General features: G+C 44.0%; 1 protein-coding gene across 1 annotated transcript in view; it reads left to right on the top strand.

Annotated features, from left to right (window-relative positions):
- FSTL1 (follistatin like 1) overlaps nucleotides 1-18,709 on the top strand; it is a 55,268-nt gene that overhangs the window by 18,344 nt on the left and 18,215 nt on the right. Inside the window, exon 3 of the mRNA XM_032298950.1 lies at nucleotides 17,329-17,433. Within this exon, the coding sequence (XP_032154841.1) occupies nucleotides 17,329-17,433 (105 nt within the window). The remainder of the gene's footprint in view (nucleotides 1-17,328; nucleotides 17,434-18,709) is intronic.

Consider the following 18,709-nt stretch of genomic DNA (forward strand, 5'->3'; position numbering starts at 1 on the left):
CAATTGCATTAAGAATAAAATACACACTTCTTACCAGTACCTTTAAGACCCTACATGCTCTACCCCTTGCCAGCTTTTCCCAGCCTACCTCTTGCAGCTCTGCCTTTTGGACCCAGTGTTGTGGCTACACTGGCCTTTTCTCTGCTCCAGGAATGTAATGAGTTCCACCCTGCTTCAGAATCTTTGCATTTTTCTTCTCTCTCTCTGAAATGCTCTCATCCTTCTGGTCCCAGCTCAAGAAAGCATTCCGTGGTATCCTCTCTTCCAGAGTTCTGTCATACATACTCTATTCTCCTCTAAACTTATTCATCACAAGCTGAAATGAACTTGTTATTTTTGTTTGTTTATTCACTTTCCTCCCTCTACAGCATGTACCCCTTTAGAACAGAGACTTTGTCTCTCTTGCTCTCCAGTGGATCTCTAATACCTAGAACCAATTGTGCTTAGTGTATGATAGTAGATGCATAGTAAATATTTGTTGAATGAATCCACTAGCTAAATGGATTAATAGGGCCAAATGTCTAATGTGTAATATGAGGAGGTACCTACAATCTTTGTATCTTAATCATAGTCATCCCTGTGCCATATTCTGCAAGAATATTGTGCATCCTGGGAGATGGCTGACAGCACTTGCCCATCAACAGTTTGCTTAATCTTGGACATGTTAGTACTGCTGGGCTTGCTTAAGCAGAAACCTGAATTCTAATTCTCTCAGTCCCAGGTGAAGTTGGACTTTAAGCAGAGGCTAGCTGAATAGTAAATATTTTTATTGTTTCCTTCCATGATCAGCAATTTTAATATAACTTGGCACCATTCCTAGAGGAAACTGATGTCCCAAGGAATATAAAATAAAGCATTAAATTCTGTTGTTGGTAATTCTTTGCCCAAAGTTAGTAGTCACCTTTGACTTTTGACCTCACCTTTTGTTGAAACCTTTACTTTTCAGGATCCTTCCTGCACTTACTCTCTCTGGTTTCATTTGAATGGCAACTGTGATGTTTCCAGTGCTGATAAAACAAAGAAAAAGGCATTCATTGTCACTGGATTTACACATTCAGATCTCAGAGGTGAAGTCTCTCATTCCGGGGAGAGTTCCACCAGTAACACAGTGATCAACAATGGGTGAGGTCCTAGGGAGCCAACCACCTTCACTTACCTGTGGCCTTAACTCCTTAAGTGAGAGTTCCTGGACTTACGACAACATACTGCTTCATTTTTCAGTGGAGTTGGGGGTTCCTTGGGGTAACCCCAAACGTTGAATATGTGGCATTTCTCCAGTGTTTACACAGTGAAAAATGAAGGCTGCCAGAGCTGTGAGAACAATATTGTTACATGATACTTGGAAGTGTTTTTACCGCAAATGATAGTCTATCCATAGCAACTAAGCTAGTATGTTTTTGTATAGAGTTTCTAATGCAGTCCTTGGGGGAAAGCAGAATGAACAAATAAGGAGGTCTTTGTGCATTATGTACAGCTTGAGGGTCTCGGAGGGTTTTAATTTCTGAAAAAATAGGGGGGGATTTGTTGTAGTGGAACAGAATACCTGGCAGTCCCTCATTGGTGGGCCTCCTGTCAGCCAAGGCCTGATTGGCCAGGATAAGTAGGTTTTACAGTTCCTTCCCCCCAGCTGTGACTTCCCAACTGCTTCAAGGAAAGAATGCAAGGCAGGAATGTCTCAAGAAGAATAGAATGTGCATGTTTTCATTGACTTTAATCTCAAGGCACTGAAATTGGGGTGTGTGCGCGTGTGTGTGTGTGTGTGTGTGTGTGTGTGTATAATATTGAAAGCTGGCAGCAAGCGAGTGTAGCAGTCAAGCCAAGAAAAAATTTTTTAAAAAGGTATTGAAAGATGCATCTATCTCATTGCCAGATTTGTCCATGGATTTGTATGCCCCCAAAAAAGCATATTTAGCTTAGAAAAGCCTCCAAATATGTACAGCTTAATTAGCCCTTTTGTCATTGTTTCTGAGCTAAGCTATAGAAAATCTTACAGAGAAAAAGTGACAAACATTTTATATTTCTTAATAGAGGAGACCAGAAGGGTGAAGTGACTTGTCCACAGACATTGAAAATAGAGCCAGAATTAGGCCTAAGGGCCCATGACGCCTGCCCATTCTTGAAGGACGAGGTACTCATTACTTCAGTATCCTAGTCCCAGATGCAGCCTGACATGCTGCCTTGCCTGTATGTTCAGATATCTATTGACTTCAGTTATACACCACTTCAAAAGTATTCTAAGTTGAAGAAGGTCTTACTCTTTCTCCCCAAACTCTCCTCCTCTGATGTAATAAAGCCAGAACTCAGAACTATTTTTATTTCCTTTTTTTTTTTTTTTTTTCCCATAAGTGACAGGATCTTGCTATATTGCTCAGGCTGGTCTCAAACTCCTGGCCTCAAGGAATCGTCTCACCTTGGCCTCCCAAAGTGCTGGGATAATAGGCGTGAGCCACCGCACCCAGCCATACCTGTTTAGAACTGTGCTGTTCAGTGCTGATAGCTAGTAGCTGCAGTGGCTATTGAGTACCTGAAATGTGGCTAGTCCAATTTAGATGTACTGTAAGTGTAAAAGACATACCAGATTCCAAAGATTTAGTTTGAAAAAAGAGTGTAAAATATTTCCATATTGTTGATTACATGTTGAGATGGTAATATTTTGGATATATTTTCTTAAAATAAATGATTACACTTAATTTCACCTAATTTCTTTTTATTTTTAAAAAATGTACCTACTAGAGGCCAGGTGCAGTGGCTCCCGCCTGTAATCCCAGCACTTTGGGAGACCGAGGTGGTGGATCACTTGAGGTAAGAAGTTCAAGACCAGCCTGGCCAACATGATGAAACCCCGTCTATTAAAAACACAAAAATTGGCCGGGCGCGGTGGCTCAAGCCTGTAATCCCAGCACTTTGGGAGGCCGAGGCGGGTGGATCACGAGGTCAAGAGATCGAGACCATCCTGGTCAACATGGTGAAACCCCGTCTCTATTAAAAATACAAAAAATTAGCTGGGCATGGTGGCGCGTGCCTGTAGTCCCAGCTACTCAGGAGGCTGAGGCAGGAGAATTGCCTGAACCCAGGAGGCGGAGGTTGCGGTGAGCCGAGATCGCGCCATTGCACTCCAGCCTGGGTAACAAGAGCGAAACTCCATCTCAAGAAAAAAAAAAACACAAAAATTACCCGGGCATCGTGACAGCTGCCTGTAATTCCAGCTGCTTGGGAGACTGAAGAAGGAGAATTGCTTGAACCCAGGAGGTGGAGGTTGCAGTGAACTGAGATCTTGCCACTGTACTCCAACATGGGCAACAAATTGATATTTTTCATTTAAAAAAAAATGTACCTACTAGAAAATTTTAAATTCTATAAGAGATGGGTATTCTATTTCTGTTGGATAGCACTGCTCTAGACAGTTGTCACTTTACCATGCATTGCACTTAGCCACACATTGTCTTGAGTTATCTCTTATTAGATTGTGGTGTTCTGTTATTTAATTGCATGTATTCATTCTCCTAGCTCCTCATCTAAACTACAAGCTCTTTAGAGACATGGATTGTCCTTTACTCTCCCTTGAGCCCCCAGCACTTGGCATGATGTTTGGTTTTTTTGTTTGATTGTCCTGTATAGTACTTACTTGTTTGGAAATAGATGGATAATGATAAGGAAATGAAGATTAATTTGTGTTTGGATTGTTGCTTTTCTTTTCAAAGAAAGTGACTTTATGTAGTTCTTAATTTGTTCCACAGATTAACATTCCTCTAAACTGGACTATGAAAATCTAGGAGACCTGCAGGGGGTGCCAGAACTTCCTGACACACAAGCCCAGCAGAGAACAATGGTGTTAAAAAGGATCTTACAGGTTAGGAGCCCCTCCTGACCGCCCCAGAAATCTTGGAAAAGTTCCAAATTCAGCTCAGAAATTTGTGCTCTACTTTTCAGGACCTGTCTGGGTAATAGGTGCAATAAATTAGGCATGTTGGCCCAGTGACTCCCAGCCTTAAACCAGGGTTGAGGAGAGGGCCACCACCAGCCTGAGTCACTAAGTAACTGTCAGGAACTCCTACCAGATGGCTGTGATTCCCGGAGTCTCTGAGAAAATTCTAGGAGACACACTCTGGGTGGGCCTTACCCTTTAAATATCCTACAATTTTGTGACTGAGCCTGTGGCTGAACCACATGCTCATAATATCTAGGCTGGCTATCTTATGCCTAAAACAGTCATTTCTGCTGGTGCCTCAGGAGAGCTTGACCTTTCCCTGATTTCATGACTACGGGATTCCTGTGCCACTGTTTTCCGTTCAGACATTAAAGAATGTGGAAGAATGCACTCCTGGAAACCACTCCCCTTCAGGGGCAGATTTATTAGGTCTCACTGCTGTAGAATGATGCCACTCCACTGACCACTTTATTGCTGTGAACAGTGAATAGGGAATCATTCTGCCTTTGGTGACAACATGTGAAATGAATGATTGTCTCTTTAGAGGAGTAGTTGGAAGGATTTATAATGATCTAGACTTAGAAGCAAAGATGGTCCCATCTGCTGAGGCTCCCCAGCTTCCTAGCGGCAGAACCCCCTGAAAATTCTCCTGTGGCTGTTGAAACAAGGGAGATTAAGGCTGCAAAAGGCAGTTCATGCCAAGAGTAGTGAATTAGGGTTTGTCTTTCCTAGGTTATTGGGTTTTGGTCTTTTGAGTATTGAAAAGTATATGCCCCCTTGAAAATCCAGTCCCAGAATTTATGGCTGGGCTTCTGGGGACCCATAGATACCAGGTTAGCATCCTCACTCTCTAAAATAAAAACCACAATTTTACCCATCCCATAGGCAGCCTAGTAATTAAAGTGACCACATGACACAGTTTAGGCCTGTTGTCTAAGTGTGTCTATTTAAAAGGTTTCCTTTAACTCTGAAATGTCCCCATTTGGATGATAAAATATGTGGCTGAAGGCCACATTCACAGGTGCTCCAGAGTGATGCATACATTAAACTTGCAGCCTCCTGAACTGATGCTTACTCTGCTCCAGAAAGCACCAGGGACCAGAGATTGCCGGAAGAACTCTCTCTTCAGCACAAACTCTCCTCTGAGAATTCCTCATTCCTCCTTTGGATGCTGTCTGAAGGGAGCCCTTGATTTGCATTTGGAATTGATCCAGGGGTGGGAATGGGGATAAGGAGGAATTTGAGAGAGAGGGTCTTCGAGGGCTTGGGGGTGGGCAAGCTGGAGGAGCCAGCCATGAAGCCCAAGCATGATGAACACCACTGGCATTTCTTTGGAAGACTGTATCCCTCGGACTCCAGGTTTCCCCCACTTTTCTCCTGGCCAGCAGTTGCTGTGGCAACACAATGTCTGAGAACTTCTAATTACATCTGTCTGCTTCTCCTAGAACCCTACTGAGCCACACATATGGAGACTTCATTTAGCTTGGAGCTTCTTGCTGGGTTTTAACCCTGTCTGCATCCTTGGACTAGAGAATAATGGCCAGGATGCTGAAACCTTAACTGTTTTGCAGCCACACTATCCCCAGAGATTCCCAGGACTTTGTCCCTGTTTCGTTTTTTGATTTTTGTAGACAGAGTCTCACTCTGTCACCCAGGCTGGAGTGTAGTGGTGAGATCTAGGCTTATTACAGCCTCTGCCTTCCCGGTTCAGGCAATTCTCATGCCTTAGCCTCCCAAGTAGCTGGAATTACAGGTGCACATCACCACACGCAGCTAATTTTTGTATTTTTAATGGAGAGGGGTGTATCACCATGTTGGCCAGGCTGGTCTCAAACTTCTGGCCTCAAGTGATCCACCTGCCTAGACCTCCCGAAGTGATGGGATTACAGGTGTGAGCCACTGCACCTGGCCTGTCCCTGTTTTTAAAGTGGAGGTTTGTGCTGCTCTGCTATGCTGGGTCTCCCAGCTCCATTTTGTTCCAGTCATGCCTACTGTCCTGACATGCCTACTGTCCTCCCAGCCTCCACCATTCTGTCAGATGGTCTCACCTCTTGGTTGGGCATCACAGTGCCTTTTAATGTGCCCAATCCAAGGGGAAATAAACCACCTGGGCATAGCTAGGGCCTCACCATCCCCTGGCAACTCATGTTTCAGTGGACAACAGCCCACTGCAAGGTCAGCCTGGTGGATGAGCCAGCGGTTAGAGATCCCCAGAACATTCTGGGAGTGGAGGAGGGGTAGAGAAAGGCAAGAAGCTTTTTCCCTGGTATAGGAAGGTTGACCAGCCTGCCTCCCTCTACCTCAGAGGACGGTGTAGGGGCAGGGTTCCTGAGGAGAGTTGACGCAAAGCAACAGCCTTGGATAATAAGCCCATTTCCACAATTTCTCTTGCCTTCTTCTCACTTGCTTCTCTCCATCTCTACCCTGCCTAGTATAGGCCCCCATGGTATCAGGCAGCTCTTTGTCTGCCCCTACCCTATACTCAGAAGTCTCACCCAATTTTGCTTTGCTCTGAGGTACCCCACATTCCCATTAACGTATCTTCCTCTTCAGTAAGTTCAGATTCTCTCAGCATGTCTCAGGGTGTATGTTAACTGTGGACAGAGGAAATGACCGAAAGCCATTTTAGTCCCCCGTTGCTCTCCTGTCTACCTCCCTAACACATAGGTGCGTGCACACGCATGTGCACACACACACACACACACACACACTTCAGTGTCTTTCTGTGGCCCTAAGACAATCTCTAGTGAAATTCCAGACTGAATAGTTATGGCCTGGTGGAGGAGGGCAGGGTCTTTAGGCTATTTCCTCAAAAAAAAAACCAGTCCTGGGAGGGAGCAGCCTCAGGAAAGGAGTTGGCACAGGCACGTTCCTCTCTGTCCCTATCCCAAGTCTCCCAGGCAGTGTGGTTCAGCCCGCCCTTTTTTGCTTTCAACAAAGGTTAACCAAGTGGGATGAGGTACTATGCCAGGTCCTACAAAAGGACTGACAAACATAATCTTTGTCCTCTAGGAGCCTTTAGGAAAGGCTCCAGAAAGACAAAATCCAGAAAGACAAAATCCAGAAAGACAAAATCCACACAATCAGTTCTTTTTTTTTTTTTTTTTTTTTTTTTTTTGTGAACAAAATGACTTCATACAAAGAGGAATCAAAGTTCAGAGAAGGAAGGGGGGATTCATACCCATCAAAAGTAACTTGGGCCAAGCCTTGAAGGACAGGAAGAATTTGGGCAAGTCAGATAAATCAGACTTCCCAGATGGTGACATTATTTTTTTAGCTGGTCTTGTGGAACATTTCCTGCCCGCCTGAAGGTTAAAGAAGCATCTAGCAATTCCTCATCATGCTGACATTTTCAAAGGCTAATGAGTTCTCATTTCAAAACATGGAGCCTTGGGAGCCCTGGACCCTTTGTTTTATTTTAGTCTGCTGTGGCTACCTGCTCTGCTCACAGACACTTCCCAAAGCCATCAGTAGCCAGGGTCCCTAAGAAGTGGAGGGTTGCTCAAGGTGAGGAGCCCAAGGATCTTGAGGCTAGCTACATAAACAATGAAGTCACCCAGGAGAGAGGAAAAACACCCTGCGCCATGTGCCAAAGACTTTGTTGAACGTGCTCAGGTAGAAGGCAGTAGATGACATTGTCGGGCATCCAACTCAGTGCCAGGGCATGTGGACTACCTTGGAGAACAGTGGCTTAGCTTGCAGGTTTAGGGGGAATAATGTGCAAATTGGGGTAATGGAAAGCAGTCACAGAAGGGATGGTCGGGACTGTTCCAGCTCAGGGAAGCATGCAAGCCCTCTGCCACAGGGGATTCCATTCCCAGCAGGTATGTGGTATCGGGAACCACCCAGGGACGACTTAAATTCAGTGGCACCCAAGGCAAAATGGGTGGAGAGGAGAACTAGATACCTCTTAGTCAATACCAGTCTCATCTGCCTTCCACAATATCAGGGGAATAAATCCTACATTCCACTTAGAACTCCAAAGAATGTGAATCCTAATGGATTCAGGGCTTGGGAAGCTGGAGGAGGTAGAGGGTGAGCTTGCTCGGGATGGAGGGATGGGAATGTGCAGGGATTTTGGCCTAAATGTGGCAGGCACTGCAGGAGATGCTTCTAAAACTGCCTGTCTTGGGAATTTTCCCACAGCTGCCCTAGAGCTTTCTCCCTTCTTTTAGTTGAAGGTACTAGGATGTAGGTGTGTGGATTTTTTTTTTTTTTAACTTTTGATCAACCATTTTCCTTGAACTACATGTGGAAATAATTAGAGCATGAATGCTGACTAAATGTGAGCCCTGGCAACCCCAGACATACTTCAGTGACAGGTTCTTGGCAGGATGAAGAATTGTGAATCTCATGTGAATTTCCTTTAGCCTTTCTCTCCTTTCTTTTCTTCCCTTTTTTCCTTGCAAGGAAAATGCAAGTAGAATAAAAACTTTATTAATAGCATTCTAGGGGAGTAGAGGGTTCCAGCCAGTTCACTAGGAACAAAATCAGGCCACTCAATTGGAGTCCCATTACTGCTTCCCTGATTTCCTCTGCCATGATCTGGGAGGGAATGAAAAGGCATTGTTTATAAGAATCCTTTGACTATGAGAGCCAACTTTAATCCCCCCTTCAAAACCCAGTAAAAACCCTGGAACACCCTCAAGTGGCTATATACATAACCAGTTTCTTTAGTTTGGGCATTTAGGTTAGCTTCCTTGGGAGAGTGAAGTTTGGTATACAGGAACATCTGAAGTGGTAAATTCCTGAGCTTTCTAATTAATAGAATTCTTACATTTTAAGGGACTTAGGCATCATCTATAACCTCTGCAGTTTATAGCTGAGGAAACTGAGGTACAGGTCAAGCACCTTGCCCCATGTCACACCATATGTTAAAGGCAGAGATGTGTCCAGGGCCCACCTCAGTCCTCCTGTGTTAATTCTTCTTACACAGGACATCTTTGCCTCTGCCTGGTCTACCCTCTGGGTTATTTCAACAGAAGTTTAAAAGCTTTTTTTTTTTTGGCTGTTTTATCCAAACATTTGCCGAATGATGGCACTCATCATCCATTTCTGGGAGCTCTCTAGGCTTCCTGGTTTTCCTCCCAGTTCTCTGAATGTTCCAACTCTACTCTCTTGGCTGTTTTGCTGTCAGAGTTCTCATACCGTTGTGCAGGCTGTTGACTGCATCAGGAAGTGACAGGGGCTGAAATCCAAGCTGCACTTTGCTAGCCAAGCTCTGTACCCTGGCTGGGTGCTGCATCTCCCTGGAGAGGAAGGTGCCTTTTCTGATTTGCACAGAGACCTCTTGTGGGCTGTTCTTCCTGCTCTCTGTGCTCCCCCTTTTCCCTCCTCATCCTAACCACCCCCAACCTTATACTCTCACCCTTTCCTCCTGAGCTCATTTGTTCCTCTGCTTCCATTTCTCACCCCTACACAGATGATGTCCAGATATACATCTTTAGCCAATATTGGCAACTGCTGGTGGGATGTTTCCCTGTCCCTTGAGACACATGTCCATAACTGATTCTTCATTGCCCACCCCACTCTCATGGGACATCCTTCCCAGGCTTCATCTCTGACAGAGACACACCACCAACCCTCCAGGCCCTCGAACCCAAAGATCTGGCAGCTCCCCAGACTCTCTCTTTCCTCTCTCTATTCAGGATGTGGCCAGACCTCGTTATTCTGTAGAGATTCCCCTTAGATCTCTTCCTTCTGTAACTATGCCACCACTACCCGTAGATGAAATTCTCATCACCCCAGGCCTTTTCTAGCTGATTTCCTTCTGCCTCCAATTCCGCCTCACCCATTTCTTGCTGTGTGCCACTGTTAAACTGTTCTTCTTAACACTCTCCTGCTCAAAAACGTACAGATTTTCCATCCAGATCCTACCTTTCTTAAGAGCTCGGCTCAAGTTCCATCTCTTCTATGAAGTCCCATCTCCTGGAGTTGGCCGCCCCATTACTTAGGACTGCATTGGCCTGTATTCTTGTTTCATCACCCCAACTAGGTTAGACACTCCTGTAGTAGGGGCAGCCACATTCTCTGCTCCTTTTTGGGTATTTTGCTGTTGTTATTTTAGAGGAAGGGTCTCACTCTGCGACCCAGGCTGGAGTACAAAGGCATGATCCTAGCTCACTGCAGCCTCAAAATCCTGGTCTCAAAGAGTCTTCCCACCTCAGCCTCCTGAGTAGCTGGGACTATACACACATGCCACCATATCCAACTAATTTTCTTATTTTTTTTTCAGAGATGGAGTTTTGCCATGTTGTCCAGGCTGGTCTGGAACTCCTGAGCTGAAGTAATCCTCCCACCTCGGCCTACCCTAGTGCTGGGATGACAGGTGTGAGCCACCACACCCGGCCTGCCTTTTGGGTTTATGCCATGGAGCTTGCATCTTGCTCATCATCACAGACCGTTCTCTTTTTTGTTTTGCCATTAGCCTGGCTAACATGGTGAAACCCCATCTCTACTAAAAAATACAAAAAATTAGCCGGGCATGGTGGCATGCACCTGTCATCCCAGCTACTCTGGAGGCTGAAGCAAGAGAATCACCTGAACCCAGGAGATGGAGATTGCAGAGAGCCAAGATTATACCACTGCACTCCAGCCTTGGCACCAGAGAGAGACTCCATCTCACAAGAAAAGAAAATTCTTGATTGACAGCATCATAATAGATTTTTTTTTAATCTTAAAGCTAATCCTCGTGGGGTGACACATCTCTTATTTGGGTGTCATGGAGCCCAGCCATGACATCCTAAGTGACACTGTTAGCTGCTGCACTAACCTGAACAGACTGCAAATGACATTTAAAAATAATTTTTGTTTATTGAGATATCACTGACATATAAAAATTGCATATATTTACGTGTACAAATGTTTTAATGTTTTAATATTCATATATATTGTGAAATGATCACCATAATCGAGCTAAATAACATATTCACTACCTCTACCATTTTGTGTGTGTGCATGTTGAGAAGATTTAACTTATGATATAACCTCTTAGCAAATTAAAAGTATACAAACAGTACTATAACTGTCATTGCCATGTGCTATACATTAGATCTCCAAAAATTACTCATCTTACATAACCGAAACTTTGTGCCTACAAATGACATTTAATATACAAACCATTTGTTAAGAATTTTCTCAGGCAGTACACTATCATGGGTCCATGGGAAGCTGATGTGTGCAAGGCTCTTAGAGTCTATGTGAGATAAGCCATATGTGCATCAAATATTGAATGGGGCTCTGTCTAATAGACTAAGGGCTCAAAAGCCATACTGAAAAGATCTTGTTTATGAAGAAAATAATAGGGCAAGTGGAGAGTTGGATTACCGTGAAGCTAATTAAACTTTGATTTCAGAACTTTTATTTGCAAGGGCCCTTCCAAGGCCCTGTACGCAATTTGCATTTACAATTGTATATTCTTTTTCTTATAGTGCCCTCCCCAAACCATTTAAGCTTTAGGCCCCACAAAACCTGGGTCTAGCCCTGGTGCCTTAACCTTGAGATGAGGGACTGATTGGGAGCACATATAAGGAAGGGACACTTAAAGTACAGACGGCACAAATGCACTACCTCCTGCCACACACATCAGCACCACTACTAGAAATCACCACTCTCTCCTCCTCTTTCCATAGCATATGCAGGATACACCAACACATTTCTTTTCAGAAAAAAAAAAAAAAAATCAGAGAGATTTGAACAAGGTCAGGAGATACTCCAGCCAGATTTCAAGGTCCTGAAGTGTTTTTGCTCTTTCTCTTTGCTTTTCTTAGGCCTGTGATACTGGGTTCCAGAAGAGCTGCCTGGGCAACCAGCATCTCACCCAATATGCCCCACTGCAGACCTCCCCCTGCTCTCCCCAGTTCTGTGAATTCCTTTGTCCCCAGCTCCATGGTACTCTGTGTATATCTGAGGGGCCCTGGTGTTCCTGTGAAGTTTCCATGACTAATTCTGGCAAAGCAAAGAGAGCCTTTCTCACGTCAACAAAGCCACTCTGTCGCAGAATAGTGGCAAGTGGAGCCAAAATTCCACCTTGGCATAAGTAAAGCTGTTCTTTTTTAAAAGAGTTGTTAAGAGAAAAAGAATGGAGGGGACAGAGCTGACCCACTTCATGTTAGTGAAATGATGGTATATTAAGCTGACGGTTTTATGGCTTTGCGTGTAAGCTTCCTTCCCTGCCAAAGCACACTGTTTTTTCAGAATTTTTTTTTATTTCAGAAGACTTTTTTTAAACATTGAAAGTGTATTTTATGTTCAGACTTAATTCTGGTTGGCCCAGAGACTCAGATACATGATCACCTCTGTTGGTAGTTTTGCAGATAACTTGCTTCTCCATTTACTTGCAAAGGATCTTTCTTGATCGCAAAATTAATTTCCATTTTTTAAGACCTTGGATTCAGGACAACACCTTTCCTGGCTTTGATTTGTAAAGAGGTAGCGTGTTTAGTGGAAAGAGGCTGGGATTAAAGTCTGCAGACCTAGGGCCAAGCCTCAGCTCTACAACTGTGAGAACTTGGACCAGTCACATGTAGCTGTGAGCCTCAGTTTTATTTTCACCATAGGATCTTAAATCTGGAAGGGCCTCAGAGGTAACCCCTGCCTGCCTATCTTAAAAGAGTTTGGGAATCAAACATGATAGTAAAAATTACAGATTAACCAAAATTGCTGTACAAGCATGAAGTGTCATTATTACCATTCAATGGCTGAACATTGCTCAGATACTTTCTACCTAGCAAAAAGCCAGGAATGTTCCCAGTCTGTCTTCTACAAAGGGGAGTTTGTAATGTGAAAACTCACCATGAGACTGAATCTCCAGAGCTCAGCTTGCAACACATGAAATGAAAACAACAGGGAGACCAGTCAGGGAGATGATGCAGAAGATAAAGCCAGAAATCAAATGTTTCTCCATTGCAGGCAGATATTTTGTTGATTTGTGTCTACACTTCCAAAACACACCCTCTACCCCTACTCAAATGAATTACATTCTGACAGGTACATTTAGACTTACAGATTCATACTTTTGTAATGTTGAACCTGTCTGTAACCTCATATTCCTAGAGAACATCCCTGTGCCAATGTGGTTATCTACACGTGCATGAATCCTCATACTGCTTTGGGACCTCATTCCTAAAATTGTTACAGTTGCAGAGCAAACAGTTCTATTTTATTTTCACGAACTGCATTGTACCTCGTGACCTCACCCTGTACCAGCCCTTGGAACTGTCTCCTCTCCCCAAAGCTCCCTACCTTGATTGTACCCCAAAAGGGAACCTTGAGGCTCTGGAGTCAGACTGACCTTCATGCTGCTCCTGACTCACCTCTCACCAGTTATCAGGCCTCCTCAGCTCTCAGGCCTCCATGCATCACAGAGCTTTTCTGACTCTCCAATGCCTCTGCATCTGTTACATGGGACTAAAAATACAGAGACCTCCACAGAGGTTGTGAGGACAGAGATATCTGCAGTGCCTCTCTCTGCTGAAGGTGCTAAAATTAACACTGGCCTTCAGGCCTAGGCCCTTGTCATCCCTGACTAGATTACAATCTTAAACCTGGCCAGTTTTCCTGCTTCCATCCTGTCACCATCCAGGCTGCCCTGCACTTTGAATCAGGATTTCAGAAAGGACCCAACACAAATAAACATTCCAAAGCATATCCATCATGTTACCTGCCCAATCCCAAACCTTCCAAGGTTCTCACTGCCCATAGTCTCTGTGGAGAGCCCCTTGGATCAGCCATCAAGAGCCACCCCTCTCCCCACTACCACCTGCCACCTTGCTTCATCTCCCTCTTCCTCACCACAGCCCTCCCACCATTGCTCCAACCCATGAGCATGTTCAAACCTTCTCAAGATGTTCTTTTTTCCCACTCAGAATCAGTCCCTCAGCAGACTGGTGAGACCACCCACTACCCTAAGGAACTTTCTAGGCACCTCAGGGAGGCACCTGACACTCCCACTCCCAGAGAAGATAGGACTTGGAGAAGGGCTTTCAATGGCACAAAGGCTGTCTCGCTGGAGAAAATTTTCCTCGTTGATTTCTGCATTGAAGCATGCCTGTGAATGGAGATCACTGGGGAGGGCTATGAGGCTGCAGATAAGATCTCCCCTGTGTTGGTAGATCCCCCTACCCGTGTTTGTGGGGCACCCGCCCTATTCTCCCACCTCCCGCACCACTTATCACTGGGAGGACAGAGCTGGGTGGAGCTGCAGGAGCCAACACTGCACTTCTGCATTGCGGCGCGGGGCTGTGCGAGACAAAGAGAGAGATTGCCACCTATTGACAGACATGTCACCTGCAAAGAGGGAATGATTGTGTAACTAGTGGCTCCCCCACCTCTGTGTGCTCTTCAAATGGGCCTTTTGTTTTTTCCATTCAGTCGGTCCTGTTCTATATTATCACTGCAGTGCAAGGGAAGACAGGGAAAAACGGGGACATGACAGCCCAAGGTGGTAGTGACAGCATCTCAGTGGGAAAGTTGTCTGAAAATAAATTGCCCACTGTAATAATAGCCACTTTCAGTTGGTGTGGCAGGCACTGTGCTGCATGCAGTCCATCCCCTTTAATCTTCACAACAGCCCTTTAAGAATCAGTACTACAACTTTTCCCATGAGGAAGCTGAGGTTTAAAGAGAGTACCTGGCCCATGACCAGCAAGTAAGGAATAGAGGTGGGATGTGGGTAATTCAAATCTAAATCTCTGACGCACTCTTACGCACATTCTCCCGTCACTTGCTAATTATGCAATTCACACCTCCATGATAATCTCCTTAAGTTATGTCATCTGGATATGAAAATAAATATAAACTGCTTTCCCTTTGGTTGGGCAGAATTCTAGCTCTGCCACTTTCTGGTTAAGGCTTGGCTTTCTCACCTGTGAAATGGGGCTAGTAATGATGTCTAACTTAGGGAGTTATCAAAGAGCTTAAATCACATATAATAAAAATAACTTGGCAGGATGCCGGCTATTTATAAATGGGAGTTTAGTTATCAGTGGTTGAAGATATGGGTTGGAATCTTGGCTCCTCTCATTTCTAGCTTTGGGACCTTGGGCAACTTATTTGACCTCTCTGATCCTCAATTTCCTCATCTATAGAATAGGGTTAATAATAATATACCTATTCTTGCAGGGTTTCCCTGTAAAATGAAATCATGGATATGAAAACATTTTGTAAATTTTAACTGTGCTATTCAAATATTAGTTGTTATAACTCAAAAGGTACCTGTTTCTCCAAATGGATTTTTGAGAACTATTCCTGAAAAATGACTTGGTTGAATTCAACCTATTTTTAATACTTACGAAAACAACAATATAAGATAAAAGAAGGTTCCATAAATGCCCCAGGCTTTTCTGTAAGCAGCTCTATAAGGCATTCCCATGAATAACACGTTTCATAGGCAGCTTGTTTTGCAGTTGGTACTTCCAAATGTATCTCACTGAATCTCCGCAGAGTGGGGCTGGTTAATAGACAAGGACATGTGAGGCTTAAAGAATGAAACTCACTACTTAAAGGACATAAACTAGTGAGTGGAAGTTTGTGGGTGTTTGCCTTTGGAGCTGTGTGTGGGTGTCTGAGTGCAGACATGTGTCTGAGCCTGCTTTTTTATGCATTTGTTGTCCATAACTCATGGCACACACCCACAGGGGGTGCATGTTTGTCTGTATCCCTTGGATAGAGTGTCGTTTCTTGGGAGAGGAGAAGGTAATCATATCTGAGGTTTTTTACAAATCGTCAGCAAAAACCTTTTCCTCTTCCTTTTTAGTGTTGCCTTACATTCTCGAGGCAGTTTCCACAAGAGGGCCAGGGCCCTGCCTGGAGAATATCCTTGATTTTTATCTCCACTCCCTGTTTAGGAAACAACAGCTCTGCAGTCCCCACAGCCTTCTGGGAATCACTTCCTCTTTCTTCCCCGCCTGCTAGCTTTCTTGAATTCGCCTTGGCAACATTCAAAAAAGAACTGGTTTAGCAACAGCATGTGAACCAATGAAATGTGAGCATGGGAACGGCTTCTAGACCAATGGGAACCCCACATAACCAGCAAGCTGGCTTGGGACAGAAAATAATAACCTGGAGTTTGCAGAGCAGCCTCTGGGTGGCAGTCGATCAGCTGTATTGGATACGGCGCCTCAGCTCGAAAGCCTCTACTTTGTTTTTGCTTTTTTTTTTTTTTCTTGGATATAAAACATTCACCAACTATAAGAATTGTACTGTTCAAGACTTGTGGGTGTGAGTTCTATGCATAATGTGGTAGACATGGCCGGGAGGGTGAACTGTTGGGTTCCATCCCTGCCTTACACAGCCAGCCCCATGACCCCATCACCGCATCGTGCCTCCTGTGTTCTTTGTTGGTTTTGTCACAGCCAGTGCTGGCCCAGTGGCCTTGGGCCTGGAGATCTTTCGTGATTTTGCCTGCTCAGCCAGTCAGGTTGAGAAGCTGGGGATATCACATTCTCCTTCATGTAACCATCACCTACTGTGCTGAGTGGTGAATGAGATGGGGCTGGCTTTCTGCCACTAGTGAATGGGAGGGAAGGGATGAGCCATCAACAGATCAATGCCTATCATTACCCCCACATTCTCAGGTGCCATACACTGAGACCATTCCCTGCCTTGTCAGTTATGCTGCACATGTCTGAACAGTAATGTCTGACTAGCAAATGATTTGAGGATAATTCTATTAGGCAGTTTAGCCTTCTTAATCTTGAAGTCAGTGGCAGACTTGGGCAGCGGCTGAATAGGTCCATAGCAAAAATAGCAAATCCATATTTCCAGTGGTTTAGACATCCTTCTTTTGCACTTTGAGATGATATTGCTTTGAACACCACTCAGTCAAGTTTGGGTCCTTCAGATATTCATAGTTCTCTGCAATGTATCCACTTCTGCCTAACTTACTCCTCTCATTCTTTAAGAATCAGTTAAGGCTTAGTATCTTCAGAAAGTATCCTTTGATTCTCACTGTTCTCCTCCCCTCCAGCTCCCTAGTGCCCCTGTTCTTGCACTTCTTGTGTTGTTTTCTAAATGTGTCTTTCTTTGTGAGTTTCCTCTAAGCGTCATGGAGCTTCCTGAGGACAAGGTGTGTCCTTGGTATCTCCATCCCTTAGCATAGTGTTGGCATAGGTGCTCAATAAGCATTTTTAGAAGAAAGGAAGCATGCAAGGAAAGAGCTCTTGTTCTTTGAGAAACAGAGACTCAGAGGTACCTGATCTTGGGCTGAAGCAGTGCCTGGGAGTAGGGCACTAGCTGCTGAAGGCAGCATCTAGCTGTTTAAGACCCTGCATCTAGCTGTTTAAGACCATGAGTCATGGCTCCAGAGCAAAGCCCAAGCCTGAAAGATAATCTCACTATGGGCTCATCCCGTGATGAGTTCATCTCAGTCACATGGTTTCCTTTATGATTGTGTGTTTTAGGAAGAGCTGAGGAGCAAATCCAAGATCTGTGCCAATGTGTTTTGTGGAGCTGGCCGGGAATGCGCAGTCACAGAGAAAGGAGAGCCCACCTGTCTCTGCATCGAGGTAAGTCCTGATGTCAGGAGCCACAGGACAGTGGCCAAGGCCAGTATGGCTACCTTGCGGAGCCACCCGTCAGCAGGCAGTGCCAGTGATTTCATTCTCTTTATAAAAGCATACCTCATCCCTCTGAAAAGTGTGGATTTTTATTCTAGATTCCTGATTTTTAATGCATGCTTTTTCTTTTTTAAAAAAATATTTAGCTTTATATGATTTTTTAATTAAAAAATAAGAATTGCTTTATATAAGTGAAATTGTACAGACATTTACAGAGACATAAAATTATCATCTTCCCCCATAATCCTTCAATCCCGTTAGTTTGAAGTAACCAGTGTTATTTTCTAAAATAAAAATCAGTTTTTATTTTCTATGTTACTATAAGCATGAGGGTTTGTATGCTCCTGTAGACATAATGGTTCCCCCTATTTTATGCAAAAATAGCATTATGATATAGATATATACAGTTTATCTTGTTTACTCATTAATTCATCATGGACAACACTCTAGATCAGCACATACAGTTTTAACTCATTTAACTCACTGTAGCAGCATGATATTTAGTAATATAAAGTAACTAGATTTATTCAATCGTTTTCCCATAGATGGACATTCAATTGGTTCTATGAGTTGTTTACCACTATAACCAATAACATCCTTATGCAAATACCCTTACATGCTACTGCCTTTATTTCTCTACCATTGATTGACACCAGGGCTTACCAGGTCAGAGAATATGCAAATTTTTAAAAACACTAGATGAGATGCAAGGTTTTTAAAAAAATGTTTAAAAAACAAAGAGAGCCTTTGATAAATACTTCTTTTATAGGCTGGATTCTGACAAGTTCTGCCACTAAAGTGAACATAAATACCCTGGACATAGGCACTTATTTTCTCTTTTCTGTCAGACCAACCCATAACCTGGAAACACGTATTTCTGCAAATTAAATACAGCCAATTTAGTCCCCAGGTTAAGGATCCTAATTTGTTGCCCCAGAAAGGAAGTTTTCTAACTTGGAAACCTGAAAACCAGATTCTGAGGGGGATCCATTAGCCCTGAAAGGTCCTCACTAGCAGTGCACCAGGCCACAGTATGGTGGCATAAGCCTGGACTTAGGATCTGGAAACCTGAGGTCTGGTTTCAGCTAACCCACATCTAGTACAACTTTGAGCAAACTAATTCCCAACAGATGCTGTGAATACAGAGCCCACATTTGGTTTTGCCCATTGTCCAGCCCATAGTGAGCACTCCATAATAAATATTGGTTCAGTGAAATGCGTATTT

This window comes from Sapajus apella, unplaced genomic scaffold, assembly GCF_009761245.1.
Source record: "Sapajus apella isolate SASKATOON/1434 unplaced genomic scaffold, GSC_monkey_1.0 scaffold40, whole genome shotgun sequence".
Taxonomy (NCBI): domain Eukaryota; kingdom Metazoa; phylum Chordata; class Mammalia; order Primates; family Cebidae; genus Sapajus; species Sapajus apella.